The sequence below is a fragment of the Lagenorhynchus albirostris genome, chromosome 9, assembly GCF_949774975.1.
Source record: "Lagenorhynchus albirostris chromosome 9, mLagAlb1.1, whole genome shotgun sequence".
Classification (NCBI taxonomy): Eukaryota; Metazoa; Chordata; class Mammalia; order Artiodactyla; family Delphinidae; genus Lagenorhynchus; species Lagenorhynchus albirostris.
In genome coordinates this window covers 46,915,353-46,930,160 of record NC_083103.1, presented here as the reverse complement: position 1 = coordinate 46,930,160, position 14,808 = coordinate 46,915,353, and the positions used below count along the sequence as shown (strand labels likewise).

Sequence of the window (14,808 nt, the reverse complement as noted above, 5' to 3'; positions counted from 1 at the left end):
ACACAGATTAAACCATCACCTCTACACAGACGACGCCCAATCTCTACGTCTAATCTTGACTTTTCACACAAAGGCCAGTCTCATAACTCCAGTTACCTCCTGGGCATTTCTACTTGGAGGCCTTGTCACTATAATAAAGTTAAACTTAAATTCACGCTTCAAAACCACGTCCTAGTTGGCCCAGGATCGTGAGCAGATGCGTGAACAGGTAAGCTAGGTGAGGTTGGCTATGGCCGATTCCAAGATGCTAGAAAAATAAAAAGTCAAGCTGGGAGATAACTCAGACTTTTGAATGCTACTGCTGTAAATCCAGAGGAAGCATCAAGTTCTGAGTCCAAGCGTTAAACACAGAGAGAAGAATGAAACAGTGTCTTCCAACACCATTCATGATGAGGACGGAAACCAGACCAGCAAAAGAATGCTGGCGACTGCCACACAGTAATTATATGCCTCAAGGATTTGGGGATCTCATCTTTCCCGCATGGCCCTTACCTCTTGCTCCCAGCCAAGTGACTTCCGGACTTGTGTCCTCTGTTCTGACCTCAATACCCAAATTTCCTATTGTTGCTGCTTATCATACATGGGTGTTCTGGTGGCACTTCGACCATACTCAAAGCTGAACTCATGATTCCTATTCCAAAGGCTTATCTTCATTCTCCTGTGTTTTTATTTTGGTTGATGCCGTAATCTTCCTCCCAGTTTGGGCTGTAAGTCTCCAAATCGTCCATCTCCTCTCCTTCATGTCAGTCTGCCTCTGGAAAACCAATCCCTCTTCTGCTCACAGTGCAGAGGCTGAAGCCACCCATCCCCTCACTTCTCCTTCTACAGTGGCCACGTGGCCCACGGCCTATCATCACACTCCATCCCCTTGGCTGCAGTGATTGATGCAGTGATATATACAGTTGGGCCAACTACACTTTCTCCTAAAACTGGATCTTGAACACAGTGAAGCCTGAACTGAAAATTTTTCATGTTAATTCATCCCGGCAGCAGTCCTTGAAGAGACTGTCTATTTGCTCCTGCTCCTAAATCCCGACAGCTGCTCTGGTTCCCATTCTTCCTGAAACTTAGATCTTCAGCTATTCTGTTGATACTGTAAGCGACCCCATACTCTTCCAATAAATTCGGCCGCACCCCCCAAAAAACAAATTTTTGCTACCCAGAGTTGTCTGCCTGCAACCAAGGAATCCTGATACAGCCTGCGATTCTCTTTTCCTCCTTGAAGTCCCCTTAATCTGCCCCCCACCTCTTTTCTCCTCTCACTGGCCTATGCATCACTTTTGCTAGAACCTTTTCAATATCCTATCATACAGCCACCCTAGACTAGAACCTTTTCAATGTCCTAGCATACAGCCACCCTAGACCAGACCCTTTTCAATGTCCTAGCATACAGCCACCCTAGACATGAGTTATTTTTCTAAAGCACAGCAGATTATGTCATTTCTTTTCAAAAGCCATCAGAGGCCCTCCACTGTAAAGACAATAAATGCCAACTTCTCAGCCTACCGTCCAGGGCCTTCCAGTCTGCCCCCAGTTTACTTTTCTAGTTCTTTCTCCCATGAGTTAGTTACCTCCCTAACCATTTACCACAGCCCTGGTGTACCCTACTCCCGTTACTTCGAACTACTTGCTATTCCAAAAAACGTGCCTGACCTCTCACCTTGTTTGCTGCTTGTGCCACCCTCTCCCTCTGGAACATTCTTCCCCCAACTCTGCCAGAGGGAATCCTTCCATCCTGTAAGGCTTATTTAAATTCTCTCTTTTTCTTGAGACCTTCTGTGGTAGGCAGAATAATGTCTCCTCACCAGCCCCAAATATGTCCACATCCTAGTCCCTGGAACCTATAATGATGTTACCTTATACATAAGGGGACTTCAGGTTGCAAATGGAATAAAGGTTGCAAATCAGCTGGCCTTAAAACAGATTATCCTGGATTATCTGGGAGGACACAATGTATTTATGAGGGTCCTTAAAAGTAGAAGGGGGAGGCAGAAGAGGCCAAAGTAATAATGTAACGTACGAAAGTCTCAACCCACTGTTGCTGGCTTTGAAAGTGGAGGAAAGGGTCCATGAGCCAAGGAATGTGGGCAGCTTCTAAAATCTGAAAAAGGCAAGGAAACAGATTTTACCCTGGAGCCTCCAGAAGGGAACGCAGTCTGGCAAACACCTTGATTTTAGCCCAGTGTAGGACTTCTAACATACAGACCTATAAGATAACAACGTGTATTGTTTTAAGACATCAAGTTCGGGGTAATATGTTATAGCAGCCACAGAAAACTAATACAGGTTCCCAGAGCACACTTTTTCTCTCTGGGATGCAGTTCCTTAAAGAGAAAATAATTGCCACTGACAACCATAGAGGGCTGTGCAGAACGAATCAAAATAGGTACCAAAGATATTCTTATTATTGCTGAAAATGCCTGCTTTAAACTACTTTCTTTACATCTACCTCATTCATTCTTTCAACATGTACAGACACTGTCGATGCGCCAGCACTAGGAACGAAATCTGAACAATGAGCCAGCTCTAGGAATGCAAGTTTGAACAATGAAAATTCCCTGCCCTCAATAAGGTTACAGGGCATTAGGGAAGACAGAAAAGTTAACAGAAGATGAGGAAGTAATACGATGCTTGCATTATCCAGCAAACAGAGGTGGCCAAGGGAGGATATGGGAGGAACACCTAACCAAGTTGTGGGTTCAGGGAAAGACTCTCAGAAGAAAATGATGTCTAAGTTGAGACCTCTAAGACAAGCAAGAGTTAAAACAAGTGTGTGTGGGGAGGCGGTCGGGGGCAACATCCAAGCAAAGGAAAAAAGTATATGCAAAATCCTAGAAGTGGAAGTGCCCAGGTACTTCAGAGGAACAGCAAGCAGTGTAGCTGGACCACAGACACAGAGAGAGAGAGTAATGGAGAAAGATAAAGCAATTGAGGTACGCAGAGCCACGTCACCTAGGACCATGTAAGTCATGTTAAAGATTCTACTCTTTATCAAGAGCAACAGGGACCTACTGAAGGGTTAAAACAAAAGACGTAATCCACTGGTTTGGAAAGCGGAAAGTGAATTGAAAGGAGGCAAATTAGAGGAAAAGAAACCACATGAGATAGTTCTGACCTATGTCAAAAATAAAGGCATTCTCTACTCACTCACTCATTCTTCCATTTCAATTAATACTTTTCTAAAGCCTACTACTGGCTTGTGCTAGGCTCTGGGAATAAGAAGGATAAGCCCTGCCCTAGTAGAGTTTAGAGTGTTTTACAGGGAGACAGACTTATTAATTAGGAAGAAATGACAAGACATGGTGATTAATGAGATATGGGAAGTGAAGGAAAAGGTGAATCAAAGATGACATCTAATTTCTGCTTTGGGCAACTAAGTAGATGGAGGAGCCATTTGCTGAGATGGGGAACATTAAAGGTAGAACAGGTTCATCTGCGGGTAGATGATGAGTTCCACTTTGGATGTTCATTCACTCAGGGGACATTTACTGTTTGATGAGGATAAGAGTAGCTATCTATGAGACACGGCCAGTAGGACCCTGAATATAGAGGTCAGCAAATGAAGAGAAGGATCTCAACAGGGAATGGCCATGATTTACTCTTCTATCATGGTAATAAGTACAGATGCTTGCACCAAAAGTGAATATCTACTCTTTTCCAATGGTATTTACTTAGTACGTACTATGTGAACACAGTGAACAAAAGAGACTAAGCCTGTCCTCAGACTTTACACCCCCACAACGCCTGCCAGCAATCTGTGGTCCCACATGATGCTTGACATGCCTGCCAAGGTGTTTGCTGCCCGAGGCTGTACCCTCACTTCTCCTCTTGGGCCATTCCATGCTTCTAGGTAAATAGTTACAGTGGGACGTGCTGCTCCAGGAAGGAACTTTCACTGATCACAAGGACAAAAATGAGGACACCTTGATTCGGATTCCTAGATCCTTTCCTTAGTCTTTGTGTCCTTGGGGTAGAGAGTCTGCTTAATGTCAGACATAACATGGCACAATACCAACCTTCCAGGAGGCTTAATTATTTAAAAATGTGTGCAGACTTAATATCGCTCACAGGTGAAAGCTGTCTGAAAAGTTTTGTTAGATAGTATTAAAAACCTTTCCCATATCTTGATGCTTACATAAGCATTAAGATGAAGTATCAGAAAGAGCATATTTTGGGAATTTTAAGCAAAATCTTACAGTTATGGAGTGATATTATATAAAAGGACTTAGAAGGCTGCAAATGAACATGGCTTCTTTGTCTTAAATCCTCTCCTTGACCTCCAGAAGCCTGGCAATGTGATAAAATCTTATCTGACAGAAAAAATACTGGGGTATTTTGGGCTCTTCTAATAATCCTAGAAGCACAGACTTGTAAAAGAACAAATGCCACAGAAACTAAGGTTAAAGGCTTTAAGTATAAAAAGGAAAAGAATGTAAAACATGCAGCTACCTAGCCCTTGCAGTTTTGAAGGTGGAAGTCCCATAGGGCCTACCTGTAAGGATAAAAGGCTTTAGATTAAGGAGTTTCAGAGAGAAGGTCACCTCCTTATAGACTGGAAAATGAGACATCTGGGAAAGAGAGACACAAGCTATGCTCTCTTGAGGGGAAGGAGAGCTGCTCCCTGGTTCCTGAGAGGTACTGTGGAAAATACTTTACACAATCATTGCCATGTGGCAGTGGCCTCAGCATGTTCTCAAAGAGCCCATGCTCCAGCAACTTACTAGGAATATATAACCTGAGCTAGGACCCGCTGTCCCAGAAACAATGAGATGGCGCAGCTCCAACGGCAGCGGCGGTGGTGGCGCGCAGCTCCTCTGCCTTCGCACATAAAACGTGGAGCAGCAACCCTAGCTGGCACAAGGAGGACAGACAGTAGTTAGGGGTCACAGTACTGCACCCCTGGCTTCGGCAATGGACAAATGGTATGCGTGGTGGGGTCATCTGGTTTGAGCTAAGGGAGTCTGAATAGCAGTGAAGAATAGTGAGAAAATATCTTCACATGGTTTCTTAGCCCAAAGCCCAGGGTTGGATCTCCTAGGTGGGAGGCCCTGCCCACAGATACTCACCTATAGTTTTCCTGACACTTAGGTGTGGCCTAGTGCTTCAAATAGACCAGGGCCAGGGTACAGATATTTTCTGAGGCACAAGGGTCTATAGAAGTCTGGTACTTCCCCACCCAGACTGTGAATGGTACAGGATAAGGGCAGAAAATGCCAGAAAAGTAAAGCTGCACAAATTGGTTTAGTCACACTCATACAAAACAGTCAAACATTAGATAATGTATATAAAGCATTAGCTTAGAGCTTTGTTCATAGTAAGTGCTCAATAATGCCAAATAGTATGATCCACTCACAGAGATATACTCACGTATAGATATGTACACCTATCTCTACCACTCTGGAGAAGTCCCGATAGTCACTCTGCTTTCTGGACCAAAAGAAGGTCAACGGTCATGGGCCCAGATAGGCAAGGTTCACCCTCATAAATGTCATTTCAGCAGCAATGTAGACTTTGCAGGGAAAAGCCAAGCCAAGGGACTTCAATTCGAGGATGTTTACTCTTCTGCTACCTGACCAAAGATGGGCAAGGCAGGAGCCAGGAAGCAGGGGAACCAGTGTGGGGCACTAGCAGCACAAGGATGGCAAACAGAAGAGGCTAAGGTAGAGCAGTTTTCTGGGGCAAAGACTCCACACTGAGCCCACGGGGCTATAGTAGGGACCTTTCAATACATCCTCCTGCACGGGATTTTGCCGCTCACCCCCAGTGCTTCCTCCATTCTTGTCAGAAGGCCTAGCGCAAACCGAATCCCTCTTTGTTCTCAATCTCACATTCTGGTTTCTCCTCCCTGGCCTTCCTACACCCACGTTTTCTTAGTTGATGCCCACTTCCATCAACCCCCTGAAGCCACCTTTTCAGATCCTCAGCCAGCCCTGTAGCAAGAGGAGTGTGTTTTCGCTGCAGAGCATCCTAAAGGGCTAGTTTGGCTCCTGACACCTACTTTACACGTCTAGTTCTGCTCTGGAATAGTCAACACAAAACAAACGTGTACTCTGATCGTACTTGCTCTCTTCTCTCATTTTGCCTCAAACAGAAACCACAATATTTAATAATCTGGTTTTACTTAAAATTCTGCCTTTCTTTAGACAGCTAGGATATTGTCTTCCTTAAAACCCAGTTATTTTAGCCTGTAGTATCTGCTCACAAATTTACTCACTCTCACAATAATGTTGCACAACATGGAACATACACTCTTGAAAATGAAACTGCTTGAGAGTGTGATAATGGAAATGTTCAGGGAAAAATAATATGTAAGTGACAAATATGACAACAATGAAAGCAAGTGGGCCAGAAAAACAAAAATTTGAATTGACTCTCTAAATGGGAAACAGTCTGATCTCTGTTATGCGAAAACGTACCTCTCACCATTAGGTCCCACTCTGTTGATTAGTTTTTCCATGGCTTCCTCTGTCTCCTTCAGTTTTTCTTGTAGTTGAACAAGCTCAAAATTGGCTGAAAAATAAGCATCAATCTAAGAACCATCATGTACAACTCCCTAAGCCCTTTTCTGAAACACGGCTGGCTGTGACGCTCTACAATAATCCAGGCTGGTCCTGAGATCCAGCTAATCCAATCAGGACACAAAGGGTACTGAGGTCTAGACACCAAGATCTAAAGGATACACGTTTAGAAAGTGATGAATAAATCACTCTCTCACACACAGAAATATAGCAGGACCAGCCAAAGAAAATACCTAGGAGTGAAAAACATAGCCCTACACAGTCAGCCAAGAAGGAATGAAGATAACTCCTTTCTAATTCAAATGATACTTGAGGATAAAGTACCAAATCTGCTAAAGGACTTCAGAAAAGGTGTTAAGACCCTGAAATGAACAATATTTCACCTGTCCCTAGGATCTGAAAACTTATATGGAAGATAACAGTATAAAAGTTACTCTTCTTCAACAGAAGAAGTCTTGAACTAGGGCTGAGACCTTCCTGCCCAAGGTTTTCTACTTCAGTCATCTGGGGTGAGTGGTATAACCCTATCTCCCAGAAGCAGCTTTCTCAACAAGGGTCAGACAGGACCACAACTACTAAAAGTAATGTTAAGACCCTAAAAGTAGAACATAAAAAAATCAATCACTCAATCAGTACACGAAATGAACTTTAAGGTAACAGGAAAAGAAAATGTTGCTCATTATGTAGATAATCTAGTTATTCTGTTTCACACCCAAGTATCATTGTACACAGACATATTGAGAGGGTCACTATAAAATGTAATATTTCAAAGGCTTTTTAGTACTTGTACAACAAATTCTTATGCATGCAATTAACATCTGTGCCACATAAATGCTTAGGTTATTTTTATTTTCTGTATGATTCAAAATTGAAGCATAAGAAGTTGATATAATTGCTACTACATTATAAAACAGCTGCTCTTAGGAATTCATTTTATTTACTTCTGTTTTAAATGCATTATGTGACAGGATACAGAATTTGCTACTCTTTAGTTCACAAGTCTTTAAAAACAACTTCATGATGCAGTTACAATCACTTTTGGTAAGACACTATTTCAATTAAGAATACAAAAATTCAAAAAAAAAAAAATACAGCAGGGATCACAGTCATTTTGCTGATGCTCTTCTTTTAAAAAACTCGGATGAGGCTTCAGTATCCACAGGATAGTTTGGCCTTCAGCAACACAGCTTATCCTGCCTACTCTTCATGCCTTCTTTCCCACAGCTGCCCTCTGTCAGACTGCGTCTTACTCAAGCACCCTATCTAATAGGCCCTCCTTCATACACAGCTAGGTGCGATTTCCCAGAAGGCTTTCGCCAAGTCCCTTCCTTCTAGGTGGTAAACTTTTCACAAGTTATTTTTCCCTGACATTCATCCTAGACTATAAATTCTCAGAGGGAAGAGGCATGCCATATATATTTCATTTTTCCAGAGAGCACAGAATATTCTAATTGGTCGGTAAATATTGGATGATCATGTTTCAAGAGTCAGAAGTGTTAAACTCTGTCCCTAGATCTAATAACTGACTTTGACAATGACTTGATCTCACTGCCTCAGTTTTCCTCTATGTGAAGTAAAGAAATTTGCTACCAATATTCTGAAGTCTAGAAATGAGAAGTAACCCATTCCGAGTGTAAAATATTAAGCTGCTAATATATAAAAAAGGTGAACTGGTGGTTGTTTACTTTTTATAACTATCTTTCCCTTAAAAGCCCAACATCAATATGGAAACTTGAGAATTCCCAGAGCTAAGGTAAAAATCGGCATCAGATTAATCTGGGACAACTTTTGAGACATGCTTTTAAGACATATCCACAGATTGTCCCTCTGGCTGTATTACAGCTGTCTGACTCAATAAAACTTATAAATATACTGAAAGGGGCACTTACTAATTTTCCTGTGGGTGCTTCCAGGTGTGGCAGTAGAGCACTTCCGATCCTCTGCAGTACTTTTCCCCTTTGAGAGCTGAGAATTGAAGGAGGTACAGTACATCAACAGCAGCTCAGAACCTCAAAGTCATGGAACCCCTCATATTAAATGGAAAAAAAAAAGGTTGGGAGAAAATCAAATCAAATAGCAACATTAGAGAAACATCTCAAAAAAAAAAAAAGCCAACAGAAGGTTTCCAAGTAAAAAATTATCAAGGTCAAGGCACAAGAAAAAAATCTCTTCACAAGCCATCTGCCTTGCCCAGGCTCATCCAAGACTCAACCTGGGCTGCCTGCAGAATTCCTAGGCAAGAATGAAGTCACCTCTTACTCTAGCTAGGAGGGCAGCCTCCTGCTTCTACTTACAGTGCCCAGGCCCAGGCTCATGGCTGGCCAAAGCCCGCCTGGAGGTAGAACTTAACTGGGAGTCTACTTTTAAAAGGACCCAAATTGGGCTTCCCTGGTGGCGCAGTGGTTGAGAGTCCGCCTGCCGGTGCAGGCGACACGGGTTCGTACCCCGGTCCGGGAAGATCCCACATGCCGCGGAGGGGCTGGGCCCATGAGCCATGGCCGCTGGGCCTGCGCGTCCGGAGCCTGTGCTCCGCAACGGGAGAGGCCACAACAGTGAGAGGCCCGCATACCGCAAAAAAATAAAATAAAAGGACCCAAATCATATCTCCCCAGAGCTGGGAAATATCAGGCTTAGTTTCAGGACGCGGCAGTTCTGTTTCAGGAGAATTACTACAACTGATGTTAAAAACAGCACCTCATGCTCCTGCGGGTAAAAGGAAGAAAAAGTGGTGTTGGTACCGTCATTATTTGGCCTCACAGTGGCTACCTCGAAATCATTATGCCAATCCTCATGATAAAGTTCTTAGAACACCTTTATGCCTTTACAGTTTGCAAAGATGCCCAATCAAGAAAAAATTGGGGCAGGGTCGGGGGAGGGTAGGCTTTGAACTTTATTGCTCAGCGGATTAGGAACTAGAAGATTCAGGTTCAAGTGTTGGTTCTGCATTTTTAGTTGTGAATTCTGGGGCAAATTGTTCAGGTTCTGAGTGAAGATTTTCTCATCTGTAAAACTGAGATACGTGACAGCTATCCTAGGTACCTCATAAAGAGGAGGCAAGATTTAAAGAGATGATAGATTTGAAAAAGGGTTATGAACTATAAAGAGTTTTAATGCTGACAATGATTTTTATTATGATGATACTGGATTTTCATTGATGTAATATGATCAGGATGACTCCACTTACCTTAAATAAAATGTATAGTATATATAAAAAAATCCCAAAACCGTAGATTGGAATAATCTGCCCCATCAGGCCTCTTCCACTACCTCCTCCTCCAGTGCCTCCACCTGGTCCTTTAGCCTTTGCAAAGGCCTCCGCAAGGTGAGACCTCTGGAAGCGAGCCCCAGAGGTCTGGCCATCTGAGGGGGCCTGGTGATGATGCATCATAGGTGGAAATCGACCCAACTTCCCTGAGAAAATAAATCAATCAGTCTTTATTACTTCTACTATTTTAAATATGGCTATTAGGAAAACACCTCACGCACTGAGATACACAACAGAAGTCAACTCAAACAAGTTTAAGAAAAAACGGCAACTTGATTATAACGATATAGAGGCATCACAAGAGTATCACACATATAATAAATATGATGTGGCAATCTCTAGCTGTTCACCAAACCCATTTTCTCTTCCTTTTGGGTCCACAGGTGGATAACATTTTTCAGCTTCCCATACACTTAAATGTGGCCGTGTGACTGAGTTCCAGACAAAGCAATGTGAATGACAGGTGCTAGTTCAAGGCCTGGCCTATACAACGTCCCATGTATTGAACTCCATGTTCATTTCCTTTCTGCAGGCTGGATGCTAACACCTACAGAGACATTGGAAGTCATGTGTTGAAAATGGCAGAGCTTCCATCAACCCGAGTTCCTGAGTAACTGTGTGGCACAGAGCCGTCCACTGCCACCACCTCACCAACTTAGAACCATCTGGACCTGTTTATGTGAGTGAGAAATAAACTTCTGTTGTGCTAGGGCCATTATACACTTTGGAGTTTATCTGTTAGAGTAGTTAGCCATCCCTAACTAATACACATAAGGAAATGCAATCTGATCTCAGAAGAGAACACAATCAGAAACTGGAAAGCCATCAGGATACCAGACAGCTACTCTCACATTCTACTTCAATCGTTCTCCCTCTCTGTGGGGCCAGAGGGCTTTTTTCTCTGTTCCTCTGTGCATATCTTCCTCATTCTCATTTCTCCGCCAGCATTTCTCTAGCTTCTCTGTGAACATAAAGGAAGATGTTCACTCCCAAAACACCTCAATCTGCATGTCCTTCAAGGGGCCAGCAGAGACTGGTCATAATTCCAAATTCCCTGCATACCTTCTCAGCTTGGGTAGGTATGCAGCACTTTCTAATCAGCTGTAGCTGAGCAGACAGGATTCATGTAGTACAAACGGTCACAGGGGCTCAGTCCTGTGAGTGGAAGTGCAGGGCTTAGAGAAAGGAGCGTGCATCAGTTTTCTCACATTTTTTTCTTCCATCAGGGGCAGCCAAACATTAACAGCGTCAAGCCTCCTCCAAGTCACAGGTGACAAAGAAAGGAAAGACTTCTCTTCAAAAGGCCATGTAAACAGGCTTGTGTGGATAATCCATTGACAGAAAACACTAAGGAGCAGAAAGACTTCCCGACTCAGGCTCTAAAAATACAAACTACACAGTAAAAACTGTTGGATTTGACTTCAATAAAATTATGGATTTCTGTTCAATAAAGAATACCATAACAGGGTTAAGATAGATGACAGGCAAGGAAAAGCTTCTGCAACGTCTAAAATTGACAACGGATTAAATCTCTAGCATAGACAAGGAATTCCTACAATTTGATATGAACATCAGAGGAAATCCAATAGAAAAATGGCCAAAAGATATGAGTAGGAAACTCACAGAAAGAGAAGTTCAAATGGTTAACAAGTACATAAAGAGATGATCAAAATAAAACCAACAAGAAAAATGCTAATTAAAACAATGAGCTAGCACTTATACCTATAAGAAGGGCAAAAATTAGAATGGTGGGTAATAGTAGGTACTGTCAAAGATGTGGGGAGGCAAGAACTCTCGTGTATTATGGGTAAGAGTGTAAACGGATACAGCCATTCTGCTAAGTGATCTGGCTGCACTGAGTGACATTAAAGCTACGCCCTATTATCCAGTGATCCTATACTGGTGGATAAATTCCAGAGAAATTCTCAAATAAGGCTGTCTGTATCCGAATTCAAACTATAGACTCTATAGACCTGTGTGAGAATGTTCACTGTGACGATGTTGTAGCAGGGAGCCTGAAGTAACTTGGATCTCTGTAACTGTTAGAATGCAGAATCAAAATGGAGTAGATACAAACATGAAATTCCACGCAGCTTTTAGAAAACACTTTAGATACACCTACAGCAATATGAACATATCTTAAAAAGCACAGCATTGAGAAAAATAAGCAAATACCACATGTAAGCTAAAGACACACTATAATTATACTACATATCTTTCAAGCAAATATGTAGGTATAAGGACATAAAACAAACACATTAGAGTGGGTGCACATGAACGGAGAAAGGAATGGGCATGTGGAGTGAAGGTAAAGGGTTAAAAAGAAAGTAACGAAATAAGAAAGCAACCTTGCACTGGTGATGTTAATCGGGGGCTATGAACTGAGGACTATCTTCAAGTCAACTCTCTGCTCCTGAGGTGAGAGAGATGGTGGGTGGGCAGGCAAGGAGTGAGACAGGCAGCCACTGGGCCTGGGGGCTGCCCTCTGCCTGTATCCTCTCTCAGCCGGGCTCCACCCCAACAATTCTTTTTTCCCTCTTGATACTGACTTCGGGTGACATGGAAGTTAGAAGAAATGCTTCTTTTTAAGAGGAGGCCAGCAACAGAAGCACAACTTCAGACAGTAGAAGCAAGCAAGCAGGTCACTACTCCTTATTCCGGGTACTGGTGACTATTTTGCTACTAAACTGTCAAGGATCTTAATATCTTAAATGGTCCTAGCTTTAAGGCTATAATGCACTTTGAACAAATGCCTAGCCAGCATGTAAGAAGCTAACCTTTCCCTTGAGAGAATCTGATATATCGGGTGGTTGCTGCTCAATAAACTAGATTTAATATCTGTAGTAATACGTTGTTGAACTTCATTTAACTGTACTGAGAAGACTGTTCTCAAAACCTGGCATAAAACAAAATATAAAAAATTAAAACCAAATAATGGCACAAAAGGCATTATTTTGCATTTCTAAAATCGAAAAATGATGATGCTAAACATCACACATCTGCCCCCAAAACTTTTATAGATCTGTCAGCCAAGAAGATTTATTGGACCACTATTATGTTCAGGACTCTGTGCTGTAGGTATGAAAGGAAGAGAACCATAAATGAGACGGAAACAATGGTTCCCACGTGAAACAATGCTTTTAAAAAGTAGCATATCCAAAACAAACAGCAAAAAAGGAACAGGGTACTACGGATCTTATTACTAGACAAACTAAATGTCTAAGTATTGAAAGAATGCAAAAAAAAAGGGAGAGGAATCAGATGGGATCAATCACTGAAGGGAGTGAGATTCAGAATAGAAGAGAAGCAAAGGCACACTAGGAGAAAAGAGGACTGTGTGCAATGAGAAAAAAGATGAGAACAAAGAAATAAGAACAAAGAATAAATAAGGTTAACTCAAATCCAATAAGGGAAGTAACAAGAGATAAGGAGAGGAAAGCAGCGGTGGGTTAAATGTTAACTTGTGTCATATAAATTTAATACTGTGGATCTAGGATCAGGGAAATGATTTAATCAGAAGGGTGTCTGAGGAGGATTATTCCAGCAGTTGAGTAAGGACCTAAGAGAGAGACACTAGGGTCTGGGAAATCAGCCAGAAGACAGCTATAGCTATAGAAAGGAAAAGATGGGTCCAAGGGCTTTTACCATGTAATGATCAGCAACATTTAATAATGAATGGGGAGTGGGGGATTGGAAAACTCGAAGGTTGGTTTAAGATACTAAGAGAAGACAATGAGGAAAACTGGGAGGGCTTATGGTTAGGGGAAGACTGAACACCTATTTTTCACATGTTAAATTCTAGGCGTTGTTGGCATATTCAGAGGAAATTTTTATTAGACTGTAGTTAGGCTTGAGAAGAAACTCTGAGCTACCTAAATGACAAAGCTAATTAAAATTGCATGAACAGTTCCCGTACCAAAAAAAATGGAGGGGTATGTGTACTTATGTGCAAAAATAGGAAGAAAAGAAAACTGCGCTGGCCAAAGAAGACCAGAAGCAAACCAGTATCATAAAAGTCAAAGGAGGATAGACTTTAAAGCAACTGAGAAATCTAGAACAAACTGATAAAAGACTAATGGCTATCCCTGTTTTTAGACACAATGTATTCTTGGGAAAAGATGGCCATCACATGTAATCTTGACTGTCCACCTATTTGGACAATAACAGAAACCAATATACTACAAAGCATCATAGAATCTTCAGAGTCAGAAGGAGCCTTAAAAGTCATCCAGCCTCTCAACAAATGCTATGGGGACAAGACATTCACATGCAAAAGAATGAAGTTAGACCCCTACCTCACACCATATTAAATTTCTAAAAACTAACTGAAAATAGATTGGAGACCTAAATATAAGAACCAAAACCATAAAAGTCTTAGAAAAATAATAAACATAAATCCTACAAAAAAAAACCAAAAACATAAATCCTTGTGACCTTAGATTAGGCACTGTTTTCTTAGATATGACACCAAAAGCACAAGCAACCAAAGGAAAAATAAGTGGACTTCATCAAATTTTAAAACTTTTGTGCTGCAAAGACACCATCAAGAAAGTGAAGACAACCCACTGAATGAAAGAAAATATCATATATCTGATAAAGGTTGAGTATCCAAAATATATAAAGAACTCTTACCACTCAACAAAAAGACAATCCAATTAAAAATGAACAAAATATCTTAATAGACATTTTTCCAAAGAAGATATATAATGGCCAACATGCACATGAAAAGATGTTCAACATCACTAGCAATCAAAGAAATGTAAATTAAACCCACAATGAGATAGAACTTTACACCCATAGGATGCTATAATCAAAAAGACATAATTGATGGGCCATCCCTGGTGGCGCAGTGGTTAAGAATCTGCCTGCCAATGCAGGGGACACGAGTTCAAGCCCTTGCCCGGGAAGATCCCACATGCCGCAGAGCAACTACGACCATGAGCCACAACTACTGAGCCCGCGTGCCACAACTACTGAAGCCCAAGTGCCTAGAGACCATGCTCCGCAACAAGAGAAGTCACCAAA

At 41.9% G+C, this 14,808-nt stretch overlaps 1 protein-coding gene across 4 annotated transcripts in view; it reads right to left on the bottom strand.

The window, feature by feature from the left end:
- The window catches only part of RIC3 (RIC3 acetylcholine receptor chaperone), a 54,326-nt gene that overhangs the window by 16,390 nt on the left and 23,128 nt on the right, over positions 1–14,808 (bottom strand). For 2 of the 4 annotated variants that reach the window (XM_060159750.1, XM_060159749.1), the window contains exons 2-4: positions 9,703–9,929; positions 8,408–8,483; positions 6,417–6,510 (exon numbers count right to left, since the gene is read on the bottom strand). In XM_060159750.1, coding sequence (XP_060015733.1) covers positions 6,417–6,510; positions 8,408–8,483; positions 9,703–9,929 — 397 coding nt within the window. Of the gene's footprint in view, positions 1–6,416; positions 6,511–8,407; positions 9,222–9,702; positions 9,930–14,808 lie in introns of those variants that run through there. The other 2 variants (XM_060159751.1, XM_060159752.1) reach the window with 2 other exon arrangements.